At 37.1% G+C, this 26340-nt stretch overlaps 1 protein-coding gene and 1 pseudogene across 6 annotated transcripts in view; both read left to right on the forward strand.

Moving 5' to 3' along the window:
* The window catches only part of FNDC3A (fibronectin type III domain containing 3A), a 216516-nt gene that overhangs the window by 99744 nt on the left and 90432 nt on the right, over nucleotides 1-26340 (forward strand). For all 6 annotated transcript variants that reach the window (XM_058276709.2, XM_058276710.2, XM_058276713.2 and 3 more), the window contains one exon: nucleotides 1065-1140. In XM_058276709.2, the coding sequence (XP_058132692.1) occupies nucleotides 1065-1140 (76 nt within the window). The remainder of the gene's footprint in view (nucleotides 1-1064; nucleotides 1141-26340) is intronic.
* LOC139436603 (arylamine N-acetyltransferase 2-like) lies at nucleotides 6181-10195 on the forward strand (annotated as a pseudogene).

A 26340-nucleotide genomic window follows, 5' to 3' on the forward strand; every position in this document is an offset into this window, starting at 1 on the left:
TAAAGAAGCAATTTACAAAAGGGCTGATAACAACGATGGCATATAACTCCATTAATAATCAAAAAAGTACCAATTAAAACTATTGTGATCTACTTTATGCATTTATCAAGATAGCAAACATTTTTAAACTGTGATTTCCAGGGTTGCATAAAATATAGTGAAAAGGGTGTGCTCATGGGGTGTGAGGAGGGATTTGGATTATCAAACCACTTTTTAAAAACAGTTTGGCAACAGGTACCATAATTCCATTTCTGGGACTCAATCATGAAGAAATAACACTAATTACAGAGAACAGAAAACTACATACCAAAAATGTTCACTTTAGCATTGTTTATCATGGAAAATTGAAAAACACCTGAACTTCTTACATTAAGGGATGATTTAGTAGTTTATGGTATAGTTATTTAATGGAATACTTTGATTTGAGTAAAAACACAGAAAAGCCTTTTGTTTTGTAGTATTAAGCAAAAGATACAAAATTGATCACGTTATGATCTCTATTTAAGGGGGAAAATTAAAATTAAGTTTAGCATTAAAAAAAGACTAAGCTTTTATCAGAATATTAACATGTTTGTCTTAGAGTAGAAAGACCAGATTTTTTTTCCTGTTTTCTATGTTTTCTGTTTTTCATATGTCATAAAACGAGTATGTCTTTCCTTTATAAGAGATAAAACTACTTAAAGTGATGAGATTGATTTAACTTGAGATATACTAATTCAGCTTTGTTCAACTCATGCTGTACCTGTCAATTTATAGTTTATCTTTAGGAAAACACAGTACTTACCAGCTAATGAACTAAACACAGAGATCCAGATATTGTGTGGTTTGATTCCATCTTTGTTTCAGAGTGAAGTTTACTGACTTTATAATAAAAGTTTGCCACTGTCTTCTTTTTATATTCCTCCACTTTTGGCTTTAGCCCACATTCTAAATGTGTAAGCCTCATTTTTCTTCCCCATATCAAGTAAAATAGCTCACATCGTCTCTCTTACTAGAAACACTTAATATTTTGATATACCGATTCACTCTATTGTATTGATTAATACTACTCTCCTCATTTTAAGGTTATTCTGGTCCAGGTTAACCCAGGGGAAGCCTTTACAATAAGAAGGGAAGATGGACAGTTTCAGTGCATTACAGGTAAGAATAATTTATTGGAGACAAGACAAAAATGTACAATGCATAAATTTAAACCATATATACTTGTGGTTTCTTCCTTTCTCTCTACCATCACAATAAATCATAAACTGAACTATTGCAGTATTAGCTGATTAGTCTCTTTGCTCTGGTTTCTTGATTAAATTTTACTGTAATATATTGTTAATGTACTCCTTTGTTCAAAAGTCTTCAGTGAAGCTACTTTCAGGTTCCTTAGTCTTGATTAAAAAAAAATTTTTTAAGACTTTGATCTTTCTGGTCTTGCTTTCCAGTTCCCCTTCTATATTGCTTCCTTTTAATATTGCTAAGTTGGCTTGTTCTTTATCTTGTATTTTTTTTTTCCATGTACTATTCTCCTTATCTAAAATTCACCTCCATCACCGTCATCCCCAGCTTATCCAAATGCTGCCAGTGTTTCAGAACTGAGCTTGGATCTTACCTTTAAATAATTTTCGATTTTCGTGAAGTTGTTAATGAACATCTCCTCAGCACTATTGACATTTTGGGCTGGATAGTTCTTTTGTTGTGTGGGGCTCTCCTGTCAATTGTAGAGTGTTGTTTTCATCTGCTAAAGGCTGCCAAGGCAATATACCAGAAATGTGTTGTCTTTTAAAATGGGGGTTTATTAACTTTAAGCTTACAGTTCCAAGGCTGAGAAAAATATCCAGATCAAGGCATCAGGTGACGCTCTCTTCCTGAAGACAGGGCTGCTGCTGATCCTGGACTCCTGTCATGTGTCAGGGCACAGTGGTGGTAACTGCTAGTCTCTGCCTTCTCCAGGGTCCATTGCTTTCAGTTTCTGGTTGCTCCTTCTATAGCTTTCTCCCAGGTTCAGTTGATTTCAGCTCCTTTCTCTCATGGCTTTCTCGCTCAGCTTCTGTGGGTTCCTGTCTAAGCTCCTGTGTGTTTTTCTCTGCTCTTTCTCTCCATATCATTCCATTTATAAAGGACTCCAGTAAGAGAATTTAAGACCCACCCTGGGTCTTACTGATGTAATGTAATCAAAAGTCCTTAGCCAAAGTAATTTATTCAGAAGTTCCCACATACAATAGGCTCACACCCACAGGAATGGACTAGCTCTAAGGACGTGATCTTCTGGGGTACACCCAGCTTCAAACTGTCACCGATGTTTAGCAGAATCCCTGGCCTCTACCTATGAGCTATCTCCCCTCTCCAGTTGTGACCAAAAAAATCACTGGTTTTGGAGGTAGAGAGCGAGCCTGAGTCTAAATCCCAACTCTGCCACTTACTAATTATATGATCTTGGGCATATTATTTAACCTCTCTGTAACCACGTTTCTCCTCAGTAAAATGGAAATCAACAATAGTATACCTTATATGATAATTGTGAGGGTTAATTAATTTTTATGTAATGCACTCTAAACCAGACCTGGCATATGCACATAAGGCACATGGTAAATGTGGTGGTGGCTGTTGTAGCATTACTGTTAATAAAAAGTAATCCTGGTCTCCTTTGAAACCCCATAATACCAATTATTGTGCCATTCATTTAGCATATAATTATATTCTTTCTTGTGATATTTCTTCTAATTTTATTTATCAAAAGTTATTTAAATTTTGTATTGTTTAACTCCAAATATTTATTCAGTCTCACCAACTTAGTTGTAAGCACTTGGAGGAAGAATACCATTTTTTACATTTCTTTGTATCCCCTTCTGTTCAGCATGCATCTGTTTATTGGGTATCTAACTAATAGTTGTTGCTTTAATTTGAAAGGAGAGCATTAGTGGTAGGATGGCCATGTACTTTATATATATATATATAAATTATATACATAAAAAATTTTTTAAAGATACTTAGATTACATAAATGTTACATTAAAAATATAGGGGATTCCCATATGCCCCACTCCCTACACCTCCCACATTTTCCCACATTGACAACATCCTTCGTTAGTGTGGTACATTCATTTCAGTTGATGAACACATTTTGGAGTATTGCCACTAAGCATGGATTATAGTTTACATTGTAGTTTATACGCTCTCCCACACAGTTCTGTAGGTTATGGCAAGATATATAGTGGCCTATATCTGTCATTGAAGTGTCATTCAGGACAATTCCCAAGTCTCGAAAATGCCCCCATATTACACCTGTTTTCCCTCTTCCTGCCCTCAGAACCTCCAGTGGCCACTGCCTCCACATCAATGATATAAGTTCTTCCATTGATAGAATCACAATAGGTCTGTAGTAGAATACCAGTGAGTCCACTCTAGTCCATAGTTCATTCCCCAGTCCTCTGGATTATGGGATGGTGATGCCCACTCCACCTCTACTTGAGAGTAGGCTTTGGTCCCATAGGGCAGATGGATGGGGCTTCCTTGTTTGCAGTTCTAGACTCTCTCAGTTCCTTGGAATGGCCCTTGTCCATCATCATCTCTTTGTTAGTTGTCCTGTGTATGAGACCAATGAACTGAAGAGTAGGTGTTGCAACTCCGTTGAGATTCAGGGCCCAGCTGGTACATGGACAACTTGACTGTCTTATTAAGACCTTTAACTCTTTTGTGAAGGTGAAGAGCCCACGGAAGAAGTTTATATAGGAGTATTAACATCCAATTTACAGGCTGGAAAGATCAATAACAGCTGCTATTAAGTGGTCCCTGATAACCCAAAAGTCTTCCCATGACAAACATTGAGAAATGTTTGATAAAGTATAAACTTTAAACTGCCGTGTGGAGCTTCTTTCTCTCTCCCTCCCCTACCTAAGTAAATAAATAAATAAAGGATAAAAATGAAGGTGGGTATAAATACTGTGCAGCAGAAACAAAGGCTTTTTCAATATTTGTTTTTAAATATGTATATTTTATTTCATCTGATGATTTTTGACCATTCCATACCATTGTTTCTTAGTCCTCTTTATTATATGATAACTTTCTTTTCTTAGTTCTTTTACCTAATTTCATCTTTTTGGACCTTGTATTACTCTTAAACATCTACAAGTGTAGTTACCACTTCACAGTTTGTTATTCTCCTCATTGGGTATGCCTAATTCTGACTCACACCTCATTTTTGGCCATCTTAAATCACTATCCATTGATTTCAGCACAAATACATCATTACTATTAATACTTTTGAAATGAGAATACTGTTTTTTATCCCTTTTTTTCTCGAGAGAGGTATTTTGAAACTAATATAACAATTTTAATTTTTTGTTTCTTGAGTGAAATGCATTGATAGCATGTCAAAACATTGCCAAGTAAGCAGTATTATGAAAATTAAGCCATTTTTGCCTTGCAGTATACATAAGAATGTAAAATTTATTGAATGAGTAAATCTTAAGTTGTAATAATAGATTTTTGTAATGTGCTAAAAATGTATTTCCTTTTTTTATTTTGTAGGGATAGGTATGCAGAATGGGGAATTAGACAAGGTTTCTAATTGTGAATTATTGAGAAGGTAATAGAAGCATTTTCATAGAAAATTAGTGGTAAACTCTTTTAAGATCCCGGTTGTATAGTTGGTTCTCCTGGTGATAACTTGGTATCCATCCTTAAGAATCATCTGTTCTGTAAAGCCTTTCCAGATAATTCTTTTCACAGTTTCTCTCCTCTTCTACCCTGAACATATATACACAAATAATTGGAGACAGAAATTAAGTCTTACATATGTTTGTAACCCTGGTTCCTTACATAGCACCCAGCACAGAGAATGCTCAATAAATATTTAATTGAATTGACTAAGGAAGAGAAAAAAATTAACGTTTCTATATGCCAAGCATATACTAAAAATCCCCATTGAGAGACATGTATGGCTTTGTTTATTCCCCTTTCCTTCCCTGACATCTCAAAATGAATAAATGTCACTAAAGAATAAAAATTAACTATCTAATGGCTTGTTATGGAACTTCTACTTTGGTGTGATTCCATGTCAGTATATGCAAGAGAGAAAGGTATCAAAATTTGGAGTATACAAAGCATCTATGCCTTGGATAGCTTTTATATGCCCTGCCCTCTGTCAAATCATATATTTTAGGAAAATAAGCAAAAATAATGATTGTTTAATTTCATTAATCTAATGGGACAGTAGTTAAGCACATGGTACCTCAGTCTGAATTCTAACTCTGCCACTTAGTATTATATCAATCAGATTTTACTAAGCAATTTAGTGATTTTTTTACATTGTGTCCTACTTTTGATTTGTATACATTGTGTGCATGTGTGTGTGTGTGTGTATTTATGTATGTGTATCCATCATGTAGAGCAGGAACATAATTTTGTTTTAAAGATTATTAGGCCGTACCTTTTTTGACACATCATTCCCATCTGTAGAGTGATGAAATCAAGAATCAAGACTGCTGTCAGATGTACAACCCCAGTAACATGGATCATGGAGAAACTACATCAACATTAGGATGATATCTTTTGCGACATGGTTTCAACAGTCACATTTCAGGAGAAACGAAGATCTTAATATTTTTCATCCATTCATTCAGTATTCACTAAGGGACAAAAAATAAATAAACACTATTTCCTCAAACTCATTTGACAGATTTTCTTATATATCTTTATGCAAAGGTGAAATAAGATGTGATCACTGGACCATTGGTAGTGTATGCCTTTTTCTCTCGTTGTATTATCCAGGTCTTTGTTCTCTCAGGCTGTCTTTCTGAGCATTTTTAATCAGTAGCTTTGAGAAAAATAAATGACATGTTCATAAAATTTACATGTCAGAAAGTTAGAAAGGACAACTAATAATATTAGATAAATGTCAGGGTCAACAAAATTGAAATGATAGGTGAAAACCAATAGAATGAAATTTAATAGAAATATATATAAAGCTCTACATTTTGATTTGAAGAATCAACTGCACAGATACTGTATAGGTATATATTAGGGTTCCCTTTTGAAAATGTCTCTGGTTGATTTAACAAAAAAGGAATTTATTAAGATAATATTAAGACTATTTCTCTTCCCACTTACTGCCTAATAGTTCGATTATAAAGCAGTTAGTTGGGGCAGAGCAATACAGTCACTGCACTGGTGGGAGTGGGGAAAATAAGCTGCCATGCCTCGGAGTGAGATGTCACAGCCCAGACTGGATGAAGAGTGCATCGCACAAAAGAACAGCTGTCCTGAGTCAGAGCTAGGCAGGGTGAGAAGGCTATCCTTGATAAGGGGCAGCCTGAATCTGGGGTATAAGAGCCTGGGCAGCAGGGGGAATCAGTGTCCAGACAAGGTTAGAGCAGAGAATCAGTGCACAGGCAGGATGGAAAGGCCACTTGTATGGAGGGATGGCCTGGCATGGGCTGTTGGCACCCCAGCAAGAATAGACTGTCCGTGTGCTGGAGGTGGCCTGTGGTGGAGAGTCAGAACTCCAGTAGAGTAGGTTCAAACCCCGGGCCTCCTTGACCCGTGTGGAGCTGGCCAATACACAGTGCTGATGCATGCAAGGAATGCCCTGCCACACGGGTGTCCCCCGCGTAGGGGAGCCCCACACGCAAGGAGAGTGCGCCCCATAAGGAGAGCCGCCCAGCACGAAAGAAAGTGCAGCCTGCCCAGGAATGGCACTGCCCACACAGAGAGATGACGCAACAAAAGAGACACAGATTGCTGGGGCCGCTGATAAGGATAGAAGCGGTCACAGTGGGACACACAGTGAATGGACACAGAGAGCAGATACCCGGATGGGGGGTGGGGGGGAATAAATAAATAAAAATAAAAAATTTTTTTAAAAAGGGCTTCCACACGGAGGATTGCCTGGTGTGGAGAGCCAGCTGCATTGGGTGTCAGCTCCCCAGCAGAGAGATGGGAGATGTCTGTAGTGGAGGGAGTAGTCATCATGAGAAGGCAGAGCCCAGGCCGACAAGGATATTCATGGGGAGTGAGGTGTCCTGACCTGGGGTGTCAAAACCTAAATGAGATGAGAAGGATAATGTTTACATTGAGGGAAGCGACATGGGGCCCAGCCAGAAGAATCAGATCCTAAGCATGGTGAGGAGGGAACCCCCACGGCAGGTCAGGCTAGCAAAAAATAAAGAGCCCAAGACAGGACCCATGTTAGGACCCAGGTACCCATAGAGGGATGGCCAGGTGTGGGGAAGCATCTATGCAGAGGTGGAGTAGGTGGCCTAGCACAAGGTATTAGCACTTGAAGAGCGTGGCCACGTGGAACCAGTGTGAAAGGACATCCACATGGGGGCAACAAGAAATGGAAATTCAGAACCTTGATCAGGATGAGGCTGATGTCCACCCTGGGAGGGCCATTCAGTATAGGAATCTAAAGACAGTGGGGTTAGAAGAACATCCACCAGAAGAGAGAATGGTGGGAAGATGGGACATGAGGTTATAAGCAGTTATATTAAGGATATTGAGAGTTATATTAAGGATTATGAGAGCCAGGTTTCTTACTATGAGAGAAAGAGTTATAAATTTGGAATGGAGAAAACTAGAACTCAAAGTTTCCATTATAACGTAAACATTTTATATAACTATCCCAAGCCTTGTCCACTGAGAGGACTGAAAGCAGCAATACTCCAATAAATTGAGCACAACTGGTACCCACTTTTTAGCTTTTAAATACCATTTCCCTGGAAAAGGAATCTAAACTCTTTGGAGAAACATCTGGTTCTAGGTCTGAGAAACAGAAAATACAAGATGAGCTTGGAACATTATTATCTCAGAAAGATGTGCTCATAAGGCAGCAGTTGTCAGCACCTCTGTTATCATTTTTCTTGATGATAACAGACTATGGCTACTGCTGCTCAAAACTGCTTTTGCTGCTCTTACCTTGTCTATTCATGTACCTGATCCTGCCATTATACAAGTTTTTTAATTTAATAGGTTTGTCCCAACCTGTAAGTGCCATTTTCTCTCTTCCTCTGTGTGTTCTGGGACCATGGTGAGTATAATCACGTATCTGTCCATCCCCCACAATCAGTCTACTTTCCCAGATTTTCTGCCTACTTAACAGAGCATTTTTGAGCAAGGTCCCCTGGACTAAGCCAGGTTGTTTTTGAGGCCCTCAGTACATATAGTGCTTGGTTAAATACCTAAGAGCCCTGATCCTCTATCCCATTAATCCAAGCTCTTTTACCTCAGAGTAACTGTTCTGCCCTCCAAAAGTTTCAACTCCTGGCTTTCTCTTTCTTCTAGTCTGGATCCTTATGCCCATCCCATAAGATTTGATCAATTCCCAAAGCCATCTTCTCCCTGGATGCCTTAGTTGAGGAAGGGAGAGAAAGGAAGGCATTTGTTATGTAAGTAAGATTCCTAGTGACTTCCCCTGGTATACTGGATTCCCTCAGATGTGTGTACAAATTATTCCTCCACCCCCATGGCTCTTGTTAGCTTTATCAGGGCTTAGATTTTAAAAATAACATTGAACTTTATGAAGAGTTAAGTGATATTTTATCTATCATGCTTGCTACAACTTTTTGCTGAAGTTACTGTATGTAACTAGCAATATAAAATATTAGATATGTATAACTTTTTTTCCTAAATTCAAACAATGAAACTTGAAAGAAATACAGAATATATGAATGAATTAATGGCGCCCACTGTTAAAGGCACAGATCTGGGAGTAAGTCAGTCTGGGTGGAAGTTACAGGTAAACAGACTTTAACTCGGCATGAAGAACTTTCTTATAAACAGAGCTATCATAAAAGGTTTCAGGAATTGGTCAGTTCCCCATCCATTTTTGTAGGTGATAATGCATATGTTGTCTCTTCAATTAATGATGCTATTAGAGGGAACATTTAATATCTTCCAAGTGGGTGGTTGGAGTTGACACCTTTTAAGGTTCTTCACAAGCCTCAAATTCTGTGATTCTATAGCCTTAGGTATATTATTCAACTTCTTACCATTTGCATGTATGTGAAATGAGGGTGAATATAAATAGATTCTACAAGTTCCCACCAGCTCTCAAAACTTCAGGAATTCAACTATGCTAATTTTGCCACATCTTAAATTTATTTTTAAAATAGGGTGATGAATGAATGAATTTTCTAAGGATTTTTACCAAGATCACTGATTATCTTTGGTCCACTGACTCTCCATTACTATAAATCTGACTGAATTTAACCTAGTTATTTAGGTTCTACTGAAATTACAGGTAATTCTCATCAAAACCATATGTAGAAAGATTGCATTCTGCCTGGTTCTTGGTTGTAGTCCCTAGTGGAGCTGGGAGATAGTGGTTATTGAAGCACATTTTGAAAGAATTGGTTATAAAAACTCTAGAAAGAAATTGGATTTGGAAACGTTAACTGACATCCTTCAGTACTAGATCTGAGCCATTCCCTCTGTGAGGAAGCCATGGAGTTGGGCTTAAGAGACCATTTATGACACAGCTGTGAGGAGGAACCAAGGTGAGTGGTGTCTTCAAGTCAGTCATCTTCTGCACTGGGCTCTGACCACAATGGGTTTTGAGACCACAGTTTTGGGAGGTCACATTTACAGCACTGTAACCAGTAAATATAGCAGCAGATGATTCGCCTCTGACCATTGGTGCCAGAAACCACATCGTGGATGCAGGGTTTGGATGGTCTTCTAGATGTGGCTTATTTCTGGTAAAGATCAGCCCCAGGTGCCTTGCATCTTCCAACTGATGCAAGAGGGAGAGTTCTGGTGCCTGGATCAAATCAGAAGAGGAGAACAGTATATTCCAGACCAAAACTCTGTTAATTCTGATCCTCTGGAAGAAAATAAATACCAAAAAAATCTACTTCTTTATTCTTGAGCCTCAAACAATTGAAGATTTTGTGTCTGAGAATGCATATCCTTCAGAGATCTCCAGCATCTGTGTTTACAAGCAAATTGTCTTGTTCCTTGCAAATACCAGAAAGAGTTCATGTTTAGTGGGCCTCACCTTAACCTGTAGAAGACTCAGTTATAAGAAATATATGGATCTCGTAGAGTTTAAGAACCTGAACGAAGAAGAAAAAAAGTAAATTTGTGGAGCAGGTGTAGCTCAGTGGTGGAGCGCATGCTTCTCTTGTTCAAGGTCCCAGATTCACTGCCCCCCCCCAAAAAAAAAACAGACCCTGAATGAGGAAGAAGTAGAAGGAGGTGCTGAGTAATCTCTTCAATATTTATTTGGAGAGAAAGCTTGTCCTCAAACATGATGAATGATTTTTTACCATATAGGAGCAAAATGTAGTCTTCATTTCAGAAATAGACTCTCACATCTATGGCCAATTGATTTTTGTTTTTTAAGATTTATTTTATTTGTTTGTTCTCTGTGTCTGTTCGTTGTGGTCTTATCTTTTTTTTTTTTTTAGGAGGCACCAGGAACCAAACCTGGGACTTCTCAGGTGGGAGGGAGGCACCAAATCACCTGAGCCACCTCCACTCCCTGCTTGTTGTATCTCTTATTGTGTTTCCTCGTAGTGTCTCTTCTGTGCATCATCTTATTACATCAGTTCACCATGCCAGCCCATTACGTCAGTTCATTGTCTTGCCCATCTTCTTCAGGAGGTACCGAGAACTAAACCTGGACCTTCCATGTGGGAGTCAGGCGGCCAACTGGTTGAGCCACATCCACTTCCCCCAACTGATTTTTGACAAGGCTGCCAAGTTTTGTCAATTGGGAAAGAATACTCTCTTCAAATGGCAATGGGAGAACTGGATATCCATATGCAAAAAAATGAAGGAGGACCCCTATCTCATACCATATACAAAAAAATTAATTCAGAATGGATCAAAGACATCATAGGGATGAATCAAAGATCTAAATATAAGAACCAGGACTATAAAACTCCTAGAAGAAAATGTAGGGAAGCATCTTCAGGACCTTGTGTTACACAGTAGTATCTTAGACTTTACACGCAAAGCACAAGCAACAAAAGAAAAAAATAGATAAACGGGACCTCATCAGAATTTAAAACTTTTGTGCATCAAAGGGTGTTATCACGAAAATGAAAAGATAACCTGCTTAATGAGAGAAAGTACTTGGAAACCACATATCCAATTAGGGTTTAATATCCAGAATCTATAAAGGAATCCTACATCTCAACAATAAAAAGACAAACCAATTTAAAAATGGGCAAAAGACTTGAATAGGCATTTCACCAAAGAGGATATACAAATGGCCAAAAAACACATGAAAAGATACTCAGCATCATTAGCTATTAGGAAAATGTAAATCAAAAGCATAGTGACATACCATTTCATACCCACTAGAATGGCTACTATTGGAGGAAAAAAAAAAAACTTACAAGTGTTGGAGAGGATGCAGAGAAATAACACTCATTTGATGCAGGTGGGAATGCAAAATGGTGCATTCACTGTTGAAGAAATTTTGATATTTTGGCAGTTACTCAAAAAGCTAAGTGTAGAATTCCTGTATGATCCAGCAGTTCTTCTACTTGATGTACACCCAAAAGAATCAAAAGCAGGGACTCAGACAGATATTTGCACACTGATGATCACAGTACCATTATTCACATTTGTCAAAAGATAGGAGCTACCCAAGTATCTGTCAGTTGATGAAGGATTAAACAAAATGCAATATATATATATACAGTGGAAATTATTCAGCATTAAAAAGTAATGAAGTACTGATGCATGCAACAACATGGATTTAACCTTGAGGATGTTATGCTGAGTGAAATAAGCCACACACAAAAGGACAAACATATATTGGGCTTCACTTTTCAGGAAGTGTTGGATCACAGAGAGGTTCAACAATGGCAGTGGAGGAATACTGGTGTGGGATGTTATTTGCAGGGGACACATGGTTGGCAAGGAGTTCTACAGGGCATATATCCAGGGTACATAAAAATGTTTGGATATTTTCATAGTGACTACAATTAAAAACAACAACTGAGGGAGTGCTGACTTCCTAGCCAGGGGTGCTCTGTCACAGTCCCTAAAGGAACAGCAACAATCCCCCAAGCGCAACGGCAAAGACCAAAAAAGAATGGAGGTCCAACAGTGAGCCATTGATACTAATGACACTTGTGAGCCTGTGCACCTGAAATAAGAACAAGGCCTAGAGCTGCAGGGTGCCTAAGAGTTGCCTCCTGAGAGCCTCCGTGTTGCTCAAATGTGGCCAGTCTCGAAGCCAAACTCAGTATGTAAATGCATTGCCTTCCCCCCAGCGTGGGACATGACTCCTGGGGATGAGCCTCCCTGGCGCCGAGGGATTACTACCAAGTACCAGCTAATGATGTAACTAGAAAATGACCTTGAATAAAACAGTCACCTTGGACCAGCAGAATATCTCAGTCTACATATAATATCAGGAGTTTAAAATGCTTTTTGACCTGAATCAAGGGGGAAATAGAAAGGACAAATGAGTTTATATGGCTATGAGTCTCCAAAAAGAGCCGGGAGGTTATCAGAGGGGTTGCCCTTATGCACACCTCAGTAGAGTCCCAGAGACAGATAAAGTAGATAGAACCCCAGGTATTGGTTCTTCTGAGGGCTACAGAGACCCACAGGTTCTATGGTCATGGCAGATGGAGTTCACTGCCATGTCAGTTGGCCCTTCTTTGGAGTTGGTGTTTCTGTGTGATGGAGCTGGACTCAGATGTGATCTTTTTTCACAGGCCTCTCCTGTTACTTTTACCAGAACTGTAGTTGGTGCTGGGGTTTAATATATACCCAGGGGATCTGAATCTCTGGACTGACCATATGATAGTCAGGCCCTGAGCCTCAACAGTCTTCAGCTCCTACACTCTGATTTATTGGACTTAACCCACTCAGCTAACATGGAGTTGAAGAAGGTCGACCACCACACCATGGAGCCAAGAGTGCCTACAACTAAAAGCAGGAAGATTGCATCCAGCATCCATGTGGAATCTAAGCCCCCTCTTGATATAGATGTGGAGTGGACACAACTAATCCAAGGTCCACAGGATGGTGGAATAGAATATAGATTAGAGTGGACTTACTGATATTCTATTCATGAACTATAATGATTAGTAATCGAAGAAAATGTGGCATTGGTGTGGAGAAAGTGGCCATGGTGGCTAATGGGTGTGGGAATGGGAGGAAGAGATGAGATGTGGAGGCGTTTTCGGGCCTTGGAGTTGTCCTGGGTGATGCTGCAAGGACAGTTACTGCACATTGTATGTCCTCCCATGAGCCACTGGGTGGAACGTGGGAGAGTGTGGGCTATGATGTGGACCACTGACCACGAGGTGCAGCGGTGCTCAGAAATGTGTTCACCAAATGCAGTGAATGTCTCATGATGATGGACGAGGTTGTTGCTGTGGGGGGAGGGGTATATGGGGACCTCATTTTTTTAATGTAATGTTGAAAAAATAAAGACAAAAAAAAGGACAAACATTATATGATCTAATTCATAGGAAATAATTAGTATAAGTATGTTCATAGAATCTAGAATATGTTACCAGGGGTTAGGTTGGGAGTAGGGATTGTGGAGTTAATGCTTAATTTGTACAGAATTTTTATTTCGGTTGATTTGATTGTAAAGTTTGGAAAGTGGATGGTGGTGGCATACAACATTGAAAGTGTAATTATATAGCACTGAAAGTGGTTAAAATGTGAAATTTTAGTTCATATATAGGTTACTAGAATAAAAATTTAAGTGTAAAACATAGAACTGTAGAACATAGCCCTATTGTAAATGATGGACTATAGTGAAAAGAACAATTTTTAAAATGTTCATTCATTATAGCAAATGTACCACACTAATTGCAAGGTGTTAATAATAGGCAGAGGGGGGTGGGAATGTAAATGCTGTATTTTTTACATGATTTTTCTTGTAAACCTACAACTTCTCAATTTAAAAATTGTTAACCCTTTTGTAGTAGATTCCCATTCCCGTATGAGTAGGCATTATATACTTTTTTAATAATATAGCAAATTAAACCATAGAGAAGTTATATCCTTTCTACATTATTAGAAAGCATTAACTCCCTTTAAAAAATATGCATAAAGTATAATTAATTTCTTCTTACTGGTAAAAATCATACTACTGTATTAAAAAATTTGCCCTTTACAGGTTTTCCTCCTTTTAAGATGAAAACATCAATTCCATTAGAGTAGGTTAAATTCTAGTTTTGAAACATTAATGAGTTCTGTTTGGGAAAATGAATCATAATAGATCCTCCATTCCTTTCAAACCATTCAGGTTAAGTTAATGACTATGAGGCATCCTGAGCACATCCTGTTATAGTTTCAGGTTGTCCCTAAAAGCTACAATGTTACATTTCAAGATAAACCATGTTATATATACTTTGTTAAGAGAAAATTGCAACATTTATGTTAAAAAGGAAAATATAAACAAATTCAATTGTGTCATCAATTCTTCAAAGTTCTAATGAATAAATTATCACCGTTAAGGTTGTTCTCTTGGAAGTAGTAAATCTAAACGAGTTTTGTTAGCGCTGTTAAAATATGTGACAAAAATCTCAATTTAAAACTTTGTAATGAATGATTTGCCAAAGAAAATTAAAATCCCAAAGTATAAATATATGAAATAACTTGTATTAGCTTTTCAATAAATGTTTAAAACCTGCTGTATTTTGCCACTTTTTATATTGGTTGGAGACTAGTAAATGGACATCTCAGGATCTAAGCCTTCTATTGAATTGGTCTCACAAAATTGTATTTTATATTGGCAGAAAAAAATACATAAAACATTTTTTGGGACAAGTCTCTCCTTCAAATAACCTTGTTTTTTCCCTTTTAAGAAGCCACTTATGGAAGGTAGATAAGAGCTGTGAAATGAGAGTAGGAAAGCACATTGGCTTAGGATGGGAAAATAGATTAGATCCTTTTAATGAGAAGAGAAAAATGAATTTGGATGTTTTAATTAGTTAGGGGTGTCAAAAGTAAAAGAATTAGAGCTGCCTTTTGAATATCTAATACTAAAAGCAATTACAAAATAAGTATCTAAATAAAAGAAATTAATGGTTCGTTTTTAAAGTTAAAACATGCTCAACTATGTGTTTAAAAATAATGTTCTAGGTAATGGATAGAAATTTAGAAATGTCCTGTGTTTTCTATAGAAGGAAGGTTTTGCTTTCTTTTCTCATCTCGATTTCTCAAACATTTGTTTCTCCCTAGACAGTTTACAGTAAAATTCTTATTAGAATCAAATTTTCTGAAGGCATCTGATTGGAGTTACCGTCATTAATTGTTTGCTTAAATTCAAGTTAGTCCAATAGATATAGATATAATTGTGTTTACTGCCAATTGGAAATTTCTTTCAATATCCTACCATTTTTAACCTTTCATATCTTAAATAATTCAGGAGATATAGTTTTCTTGAATTCTATTCCTGGCACTATGTAGGCATTCAGTTAATATTTCTTAACTGAATAAATGATCTTAGCAGACAGTCATGTGCAATGTATAGATAATCATAAGTTTTTCTACTACCCATGTTTTTCCCTGAAATGTTTCCTTTAAAATCCCACTTTGCCATGATGTGACTTGGAAGCTGAGACCAGAGAGATGTGTTTGGGATGCTTTAGATTTTACTCAGTTTATACCACTCATCTTGACTCCAGAATTTCCATTCCATGGGAAAATAATTCTTTAGGCCTTTAGTTTTGTTCCACAAAAGTTAAATTAATAATCCATAATAGTAGTGAACGTAATGGTAGTATATAATACTACTACTTCTAGAGAATGGAAATAATGTTTCATTTCTTACTGTGTCACACTCTTACCAAGGTCATCAGTGATCTGTGTTGCCAAAATGAATGGTCAATTCTTAGTTCTCTTCTTGGCCATTCCAGCAGCATTGGACACATTCTGTTATTCCTTCCTTCCTAAAACACTATTCCCTTGACTTCCCTTCTATAGTTTATATACTCTCCTGATTTTTTTCCTACCAGTGCACTAGCAACTCCTCAGTCTTTTTTACTGTGTAAATTCAAAGTCTTTAACAGAGTTTGGAGTTCATAGTTCAGAGACCTGAAATTTGGGCTAAAACAGTGTAGTAGGCAGAATTCTAAAATGCTCCCTGTAGCAGTTTGATATGGTTATGAATGCCAGAAATAGCTATTGGATTATGTTTGTAATCTGGTCTGTACCTGGGTATGATTACGTTATGATTAGGGCTTGACTGAGCCACGTCATTAGTCCCCTTGGTGGGTGGGGACTCATATAAAAGACATGGCAAAGGACAGAGTTGAGGGTTTTCTGATGTTGGAGTTTGATGCTGAAGTCTTAAGCTGGAGCCCTAGGAAATTAGCACAGAGAGGAAAGAGAAGAGAGGGCTTGAGCCAGGACAAGAACATAGAGGAATAGAGACAGCTCCTTAGACACAGTAGAAACCCCAGGGGGAGAGAGAGAGCCATTCATCTGATAATCTACAGCTGACCTTGTGGAGGAAACACAGGAGCTGAGCCCGGAGGAACCCAGAAACCTGAACCCTCACAGGTGTCAGCAGCCATCTTGCTCCAACACATGGGAATAGACTTTGGTGAGGGAAGTAACATAGGCTTTATGGCCTGATATCTGTAAGTTCCTACCCCAAATAAATACCCTTTATAAAAACCAACCAATTTTTGGTATTTTGCATCAGCACCCCTTTGGCTGACTAATACACACACCCAGGATTGCTCCCCTCTGTTGTACATACTCTGCATAATTTCTCGGGTTGTGAATATGATGGATTTTGCTCCCAAGAGTGAAATATATATATACACACACCCCACATATATATAATTTCTCTTTAATAGAGATTGTTTGGGATGAATCTGACATAATCAAATAAGCCATTGAAAAGAACTGGGCTCTTCCAGAAAGTGGAAATTTGAAGCAGGAGAGAGAACTGAAGGGAAGAAAGATTTTCCTTCATGGCTTTGAAAAAGGAAGAGGCCATGTGGAAAGGAATGTGGGTGGCCTCTAGGAGCTCCCTGCCTGCAAGGAGATGGGAACCTCAGTCTTCCAGCAGCAAGAATCTCAATTCAGCCACAACCACATGAGCTTGGAAGTAGACCCCAAACTACAGATGAGAGTGTACCCTGGCCGGCCCCTTGATTTTAGCCATTTGAGACCCTGAGCGAGACCCTAGTCATACTATGCCTGGACTTCAAGTGTAAGCTAATAAATGAGTGGCTTTGTTTTTTTTAAAGCCACTAAGTTTGTGGTAATTTATTAGGTAGCAATAGAAAGCTAATACAAATAATACGAACTTTTTTTTTCATCTCATGCATTATAGTTCAAAGATAAGCACTTAGGATTTGTATGGAATCTGCTCCTCAGGTCATGCAAGGACCCAGTTACTTCTTCTGTCTTGGTCTGACGTCTCTAGGATATTGCCCTCAACTGCATGATCTCGGATGGATGTCCATGTCCCAGCCAGAATAGAAAGAAAAGGGAAGAAGAGATATGGGATATATCCTCTTTCTTTAAGGACCTCCTGAGATTGCACAGATCACTTTCCCTCATATTCCCATTGCCCATGGCATAGAAGAGGGTAAAAGAAAGCCCTTCCTTGAGGTGACAGTGTGTCCAACTGAAATTCAGGAGATTATTACTGTGGAAGAACAGAAGAGTAAGTACTGGGGGGGACGAGGGGGGGGGGTCTCCAACTAAAAGATCCACATACTTTAATTTAAAATTAAAATCTTGAAAGATTGCTGCAATCAGCTCACAATAGGTTGGCTCGAAGGGGAGGCAACGCAGAACTTAAAAGAAATAAAAGGACAGAGAGAGACACACAAAAGAGGAGATAAAGCTGGGGCCAGGGGTCTCACATCTCCTGGAACTGAGAGCCTCTACCCTAGTTTCCACCTCGTTTTTATTGGAAACTACCAAGCCCCTGTTTGCTGTCTGAACTGCAACATCATCTTCAATATTAGGGAACAACTGCAACATCTACAGTAAAGCAACATCTACAATAGAACAGGTGAAACTCTTTTCCCACGAAGGATTTTCCAAAAGTAATTACATTTGATAACTGGTTCATGAAATAAAGGGAATAGGCATGGAGAGCAAAGAAAGTTACACCTTTTTATACTTCGTGCTTTTTGAACCTTGTAAATGTACTTCCTAGTAAAATAATAAGTAAGGGCTGTTATGCAAGAGCTAACCCCCCACCTTTGTTACCCAAACAACTTATCTACCTGTCCTCAGTCTCATTTTACCTGTCAGTTTGTGATAAGAAGATGCTTCCTCTTCACCCCTCCTGAGATTTTTGTCATCTGGGATTTAGCCCACAAACATGGGTCAAAGGAGGCCACATGAGCTATATCAAGGATTAAGTATACATTGGGTATTTTTAAATATTCAATATGTTTAATATACTTTATTGTTATAGAAAATGTATTACACAGTACTTTAACAACATTTTGGACCATATCAGTTTTTGATGATGAGCAAAAAAACCTACTTCCAATTATAAACTTGAGGGTGGATTTGAAATATCCATCTTGTTACTTCACTTCCAGTAAGTTGAGAACTATTTGCATGAGCAACTTTTTCTTATGAAGTGAGGAAATCAAGGCCAGAGATAATGGATTTGATCAAATTCACCTAACTAGTTATATAAATTGGGGACATTTTGACAAATTTACTATATTAGATAGCTAACAGTCTTTAATAAAAACGTCTTGAAAATTTAAGCATATAGTACCCCCAGCTGAATAGTTTTATGGCCTTTTAAGAACATTGATCCCACATTGATTATGATCCAATATTTTACAAGAAAAGCTTGTCATTTTTCTATATTTCTGAAACTACAGAGAATGACCTTACTAAACTACTCCTTTTGTCATCACTGTGCTAAAACAAACAACAACCTTGAATTTCCCCATTTCCTACAGCATGGACCTTTAGCTTAATTTTCTAGGCATTCCATCACCTGGCTCCAACCATTCTTTCTAGCCTTACTTCTAGAAATCTCTCTCTACTCTAAATATTCCAGGATAAGTAGAATTCCTAGTATTTATGTAAGAAATATTGAGATATTTCTTGCAGAGACCCCCCTCATACTTTTTCAAATTTGCTTCTTCTTCCTAGAAAATTGACACAGAAGCATTCATATGTACGCACAAGTACCACACACACAAGTTTTCTGAATCTTTCCCGTCTTTCAAAACTTAATACTAGTCCTACCCCTTTTGAGATTCACGTTCTAACCAGCCCAATGTTGAAGAGTACTCCTAATTCCTATTGTATTCATTGCCTGGCTATATTTCTAATCTGGCATATGTTATTCATTTTTTTCTGAGAGCCTGTCTATTTCATCCTCATTGTCTGCCAGCATTGTACTGGATGTATTATATTAATCTTATTTAAACCGTAAACGAGTGACAAACTCGAGATTCATGAAAGTCTCAGAGCTAGTTGCTGGTGGATCTAGGATTCTAATTAAAGTCTTTCTGATGGTAATGACTAATTTTTTCTTCTGCACCAAAAGACCTCAAACAACTAGGAAGTTTAAATACATAGGTATGTCTGGACCCTTGTTAGTCTTTCTCAAGTGTCTGTGATATAAAATCTTGACCCAACAGCGCCCTACTTGTAGTGTGCTAGGAGGTCTTCAGATTTTTTTCTTTTTCTTCTCCCTCTCCTCAGTAAAATCTATAACTGCCCCTTCCAAATGGTTATTGAAAAATGACTGTACTAGTTACTGTTCCAAACACTGTGTGTGATTAGCATATTTAATCCTCATAAAAACCTTGAGAAATAACTACTACTATCATCTTCATTTTACAGACAAAGACACTGAGACATAGGTTAATAACTTGCCCACAGTTCACAATTACTGAGTGGCTGAGCTGGGAAATAAACTCGGGCAGTCTGGCTACAGAGTCTACATATTTAACCATTACATTACAGTCACTTTTCAAACTTAAAGTACCCAAGATAGTTTTCTGCTCACAGATCAACAATGGTAATTTCCTCCCAGTTGTAATGTATCTACTGCAAGCCATTCAGAATTTTATGCTGGAAACTAAAACCAGATCCCTGGAAACCAAGATGAATTTATGAATAGAATTCTTGAGTTCATCTCTGAAGCCCGAGACCATTCCTCCAAAAAGTACCATTTAACTTTATCTAAGTTGTACTGTATGATACTGTGGGAAACAAAATTTCTTACCACTTTTAATTAAGGTATATCAGAGCATTGAGAGAACATGTTTTATTTCATTTACTAATCCTAATCTTTGAGGAGAGAGTCTACTAAAAATTTTAAAGACTAAGCAGTACCAAATTTTATATTAAAAACACTTAACTATGAGGGTTTGAAAAGGTTCTTTTCCTAATTTTCACTTCAGAATGACCTTTTTTTTTTTTGCTCTAAAATGTGGGTATTTGGGAGGGAGGGAGGAGGAAAAGTTTATATCTTTGATCCCCTTTCTCATTTCCTTGGGACAAAATCTTCATTCATTGGTTTTAAATATTCTTGCTGAAGATGATATTAGTATTAATTACTATAGACATTAAATGTGTGGGCTTTAAACTTTAACTTAGGCAAAGGATATTCTTGTAAATATATCTTTCTGGTAAACTGAAAATCAGGAAACCTTTTTCTAACTTATTTTATTGAATACGTTTACAAAATAAAACACTCAAGTCAATCTTGGGAAACAATATACTGAAAATAATTCAGTATTTTGCAGCACCCTATTTTAATAATTTTAAACATTAATATTTGTTCTATGGTACTATGGTTGTAGATTATGTGGAAGATTGAGTTGAATAAATTAGTGAGTCTAGATTAGAATACAGCCTTAAGATTCTTTTTTAACCCATTCTTTTATTTAGCAAATAATTATTAGGAATTTATTCTGTGCCAGTCACTCTTCCAAAACACTGGCCATTTAGTGAAGAGCAAGATAGACCTTATGTCTGACCCCACCACCTCCCATCCCCCCATGAAGCTTACCATCTCCTAGGGAAAAAAATTAAGCAATTCAATAGACTGAGAAAAGTGCTGTGATTGAAAAAGAACAGGAAGGGTGCTGAGCAAGCTCATAGTAGAAGCAGCCAAGCCAGTCTAGGAGTTAGGAAATAATTCCTAGAGGAGACACAAAGGATATATTTTGTCCTACACACTTTTCCTTCTAAAAATGGAAGATTAAATTTTTTTCTTAATTTGGAATTTGATTTAATCAGAATTTCAATATTGATGGTTGTTTACTTGACTACTTATTAAGGATATCAACAGGATTAACTCTTTATAATAAAAAATGTTTTAATATCCATAGAAAATAATTTTGGTGCATGTCTTTCAAATGGCTGTCCCCAAATGGTAGGATTACAGGAAGTTTGTTGTTTTGTTTTGTTTTTTTCTGTATAATTTGATAATTTCAAAAAATATAAACTGCTTAAATTAACTTAAAAATTATATTTTGACAGATTTTAGATTTGGAAAACCTTTTAAATCATTTAGTCCAACTTTATTTTATAAAATGTATAGTTTTTGATGTTGTTTTTTAAGTTGAAACCCTAAGCTTATTCAGGAAAATTAATGGACAATACAGTGTATTTTGGTGCAGGTAAATAGATTTCTAAACCAGTAAAAATTTCAACATACTGAAATATCACATAGAACATTCCAAGCTTATAAGAACATACTTATAACAGGTCAATTTTCTAAAAATCAAGGAGTAAAGAAAAGAAGAAATGTGTGATTTCACATGGTGATATTGAACTGGCTTAAAGAAATTTGATACCAGAAGGACCAAAAGCCCTATGCAAAAAAAATCTTGGGACACTGAGTATTATGTCAATCCAAGAAAAGTGTCAGTATAAGCTAGGCTGTATTTAGGGGGAACGAAGAATTTGTTTCTGTATTTGACCAAACCATTGATGGGACACTTCAGAAAGAAACCAGCATTTATTACAAACCTCCTTTATGCTTGTATTAGTCTGTCAAAGGGATGCCAATGCCAAAGTACCAGAAATCTTTTGACTTTTATAAAGGGTATTTATTTCAGGTAAAAACTCTCAGTTCCAAGGCCATATAAAGTCCCTTTCTCACCAGAGTCAGCTGCCACATGTTGCAGCAAGGTGGCGGCTATCTCTGCCTGGTCTGTCTTTCCCCACCCGGCTTCCTCTTCCTTTTGAGCTCTGTGGGCCCAGCCTCTTGAGGCTCTGTGCTTAAGTGATCCTGCAGTCCTCTCTCCTGGAATAAGGCTTGTTTCTTCCAGGCCTTCTATATCAGCCTCCGCAGTTCTGCTCTCTTCCCAAGGTCAGCAATAAACTCTCAAGAGAATGGCTCATCTTTCCCCAGGGCCTCAGCTGGTGGAGCCTGCTGCCTTCTGTCACATGGCAGGATTAAAAATGACAGAGCTCTCTCTTCCTCTGTGTCTGTGTGAGTGTTTGTTTATATCAGACCCAGCAAGAGTCAAATCAAAACCTGAGTCAAATCAAAACCTGAGTCAAATCAAAAGTCCAAAACAGTCTTATCAAATAATCTAATCAAAGGGTGCCAGCTGAATTTTATGCAATCAGCGGGTATCACACCCAGGGGAAGAGATTCGTTTACAAACATAATCTTACTGGGATTCATAAAATAATCTCATGCTGCCACAGTGCTTTGTACACATTTTCTTAACACTGTGAAAGAATGTGTAGAAAGATTACCTTCCTTATTAAAACTAAAAATCAGACTCTTCAAGGTTAGCTTCAGTAGAAGAATCTCCTGCTGCTTCTACTGAAGCTGGTATCTGTAAGCTCCTGAATCACAAATAGAGATTTACCCTAGTTTAGCCTTGTAGAAACTGCAACCACTTTCTTGGCTGCAGGTAATCACTAATTAAGCATTCTAACCCAGGCATAAACTTTCTATTTTTTTTTTCCCCAAAAGCATAGCTGGGATAAAGCTAGGCTGTTCAGAGAACATTTATATGAAATGATGAAGATACTATCATGAATTTATATAAGCTGATTTACATGCTTTTGTACCATCTGTAGAGAGTGTCCTAGGAAACAGAAAAGATCTTTTCCTGTACAGCAACATGTCGAAGGTGATTTTTAGAATCTACTCATATATATAGAAAAGGAAAAAAGATCATGCTTTCTCAAATTCACTTGGGATTTATGTTCACAGTTCTCATCTTGCAGTCCTGTTTGGATACATTTTAATTCAGGGAGAAGATACTTTGAAACCTTATATGTACTTATTTATAATAAGCCCTCTTTTTCAATCCAGCTGTAACTGTAAGAAAGTTAATATTTTGATGTCAGAACATAGTAAAATTAAAAGAGTAAAGGCCCAAAGAAGGTGGCAGTGGAAGGAAGACACTGAGATAGCAGTTAGCCAACCGCAGCATGCATTCTGAGGCCATGATATAGTACTCCAAATCTAAACCTTATTTTGTCAAGCATGAAATATTACAGAAAATACTTAATAAATAGTAGCATATTCTGCAAAAGACTTGTCTAGAGAGCCTGGCTAGAGTGCACATTCCAAAGAACCCATGTGTCTGCTACCACCTTAAAACATATTTTTAAAGGTCCAGACTTTAAACTACAGGAGTTGTGAGGAAAACTTAAAGATAAATACAGACTCTGTTATGTGGGCCATCTAGAATTAAAATCTAAAAAGCTTAACTATTATGTAAAAAGAGCCTAACACAACCCTTTCAACATCGGGAATACTCAGTGTACATGTCAGGTGACTGATCTGCCCTGTCATTTGTGCACATTCTTTTCCAGCCACTGTGGCCCTAATGTTTGAGCCTGACAGGATTTGCGTCATTGATCCATATCACTGCCTATGTGATGTCAACGTGTGGGTGTTCAGTTAGTGAGACATAGTTAACCTAATGAGCTGCAGTAAATCCTAAGCACCATTTCCTACTAGAATAACAAAGAATGATTCATCATTGTTCATGTTAGACTAGTACTAAAAATAGTAGTGTTCACAACCTTCTCCATGAACATTAATATCACGGCATCTGCAGCTTTCTAAACAAGAGTACTTAAAAGTACTTTCTTGTTAAGAAACAGGTGCTTGGAAGACAAGTCTCCTACTTAAAGTTTCCCATCCAAATACAGTCAGTTTAGTGCTAAAGGTGGGTTCTAACCATAATATGATAGTCATTTTTCAGACTTATTTTACTTACCATGTTTATCACTGATCCATCTATGTGCTCAGCAAATCTAATTATAGAATTTTCAATTACCTGTACAGAGATAAATGAAATTACCCTTAATTCTGAACCATATTTGAACCCCTAATTTAGGCAGTTTATCTTGTCCAGTCTTCCAAGGAAAAGAAAGGACTCTAAACATCTAAGCAGTAAATAATGACTTGATCTTTTCTCTTTTTTTCTTTACCTTCCTGCCTCATTCTCTTCCCAAATTATGATCACCAGCTTATTAAATCCCAGTTTTGGTTTATGCCAAGCACCTTGGTATCTAACTGATTTAACATTTGCCCTTTACCATTTAACATTTGTCCCAGACTTTTCATTTTTTAACAAAGTAGTAGTAGTAGTAGTAGTTGTTGTTGTTCCATTAAGATAAGCTGTGATGGATTTGGTAGACCACTGTTTTGCATCTTAAGCTTCTGCTATGAGCTTATTTAGTAAGTAGTTCATGCATTAATAGAGTTTTTGCTTTAACATGTGGTTAAATCTTAAAGACAACCAGAATAAATCATTTATCTTTTCCAGACCCTTGTTAGAAGCATGGATAGCGTCAAGGTACTGAACAATAAAATATAGAGCGCTTAGAAATGAAGGGCCAGGAATAGCTAACTCCTTCCAATCTCCTTGTGGTGGCAGTTGAAGAAGTATTTGACGTTGCTGCCCCTGCTGACCACTTGTCACCATGCCGTCAGTTGAAGTGGAAAGCAGTGGGAAGCAGGAATATGTAGGTTAGATGACTGAAATATATGCAGGAAGAAGTCTAACCATTCCCTCTACAGAGTATATAAAAAATAGTCTGGATATTTTACAGTGATTTTTGTCATTTTTTTGTCTTGGGTAAATCTCCAAATATTTATTTTTGGTAATGCCTTTTTATCTTGTGATACACCTCTTCAGCAACAGTGAGTTCAAAGAAGAAAGCCTAAATTTGGTGAAACACCCAAAACCATCATAAATAGAAACAACTCATTGGTTTTTGTTTGTGGAAATATTTGAAGACAGGTATTGTAGTTCCTGCAAAAATATTTGGACTGGAAATTGACACATTTCAATATGGGGGGGATAAAAAAGTACTGAGAATATCCTCTTAGCAGAATTTGCTTCCAGCTTACCAGACAGCACCTAAGAATCAGTATTTTCTAATATGAAATATTATGGTCTTAAAGTATTAGACAAAAGAGCCAATTGAAAGTATCAAGGGCTTCAATTTTATGAAGACATTAAAAATAAGAAAATTACATTAAGAAATAGATTTTCAATTAAATACCATTGCTCTGGAATTAGAGACAGATATAGGTAAGAAATTGCTTAAAGAGGGTGAATATATACCAAGAATAATCTTTTTCTATTACTCTTTAATAGTCACATATTCAGTAATAAAGACTACCGAAAATGTTCTTTAAGGTACTTGTATATATGTTTTTGATAAAAGATTTTGTTTTTTAATATTTTTAAAAGAACTTTTTCATGCCCATCAATATAATAAAAATAATTCATCAGTCAGTGAAGAGTCAAAACAAGTCATGTTATTTTAATGATTTTTAGTTCCCTCTTTCACTTTCAAAAGTATCCCAGATTGTATGATAAAAAATGTGGTCACCCTTCCTATGTACTCTCTCTCCACCCCTAAGAATTAGTCCCAAATCTTTGTCCGTACATTTAGGGAAATTTCACCAGTTTAGGAAATGGAAAAAATAAGGATAATGTAGTAGTTGTTTAATAACCTAAATTTACTCAACTTAAAAGACTTTTTTTTTCAATTCTGCAGTTAAATCTCTCTTACAGTTTTTAAGTTAAAATGTCTTTTTTTTTTTTTTACACAAAATGATGTGATAATAAAGGATAGATTTCCTAACATTTGTCCTTAAGTTCTTCCTACTTTTTCTTTAATGTCTTTACTTGGCCTAATAAAAAGCTGCTAAATTTTACTAGCACTTATATCTAAATGCTAGGGAACTACTATATTAAAACATAGATATATGTCTGTATTGACTGACATCTAGCTTCCCAAACTCACGCAGCCACCCTCACCTCCCAGTCTGTCCAAAATTTATCTGGTCTTAGGATGATCCTCTCAGTTGCTTCCTGTTGGCCTGTATTAGATAAAGTAAAACTTTTGCTAAACTGATAGCTTAGAATTAATAAAGGGGAAAATTACAGAGGTTAAAAAAAAAAAAAATGTTAACTATATG

This window comes from Dasypus novemcinctus, chromosome 15, assembly GCF_030445035.2.
Source record: "Dasypus novemcinctus isolate mDasNov1 chromosome 15, mDasNov1.1.hap2, whole genome shotgun sequence".
Taxonomy (NCBI): Eukaryota; Metazoa; Chordata; class Mammalia; order Cingulata; family Dasypodidae; genus Dasypus; species Dasypus novemcinctus.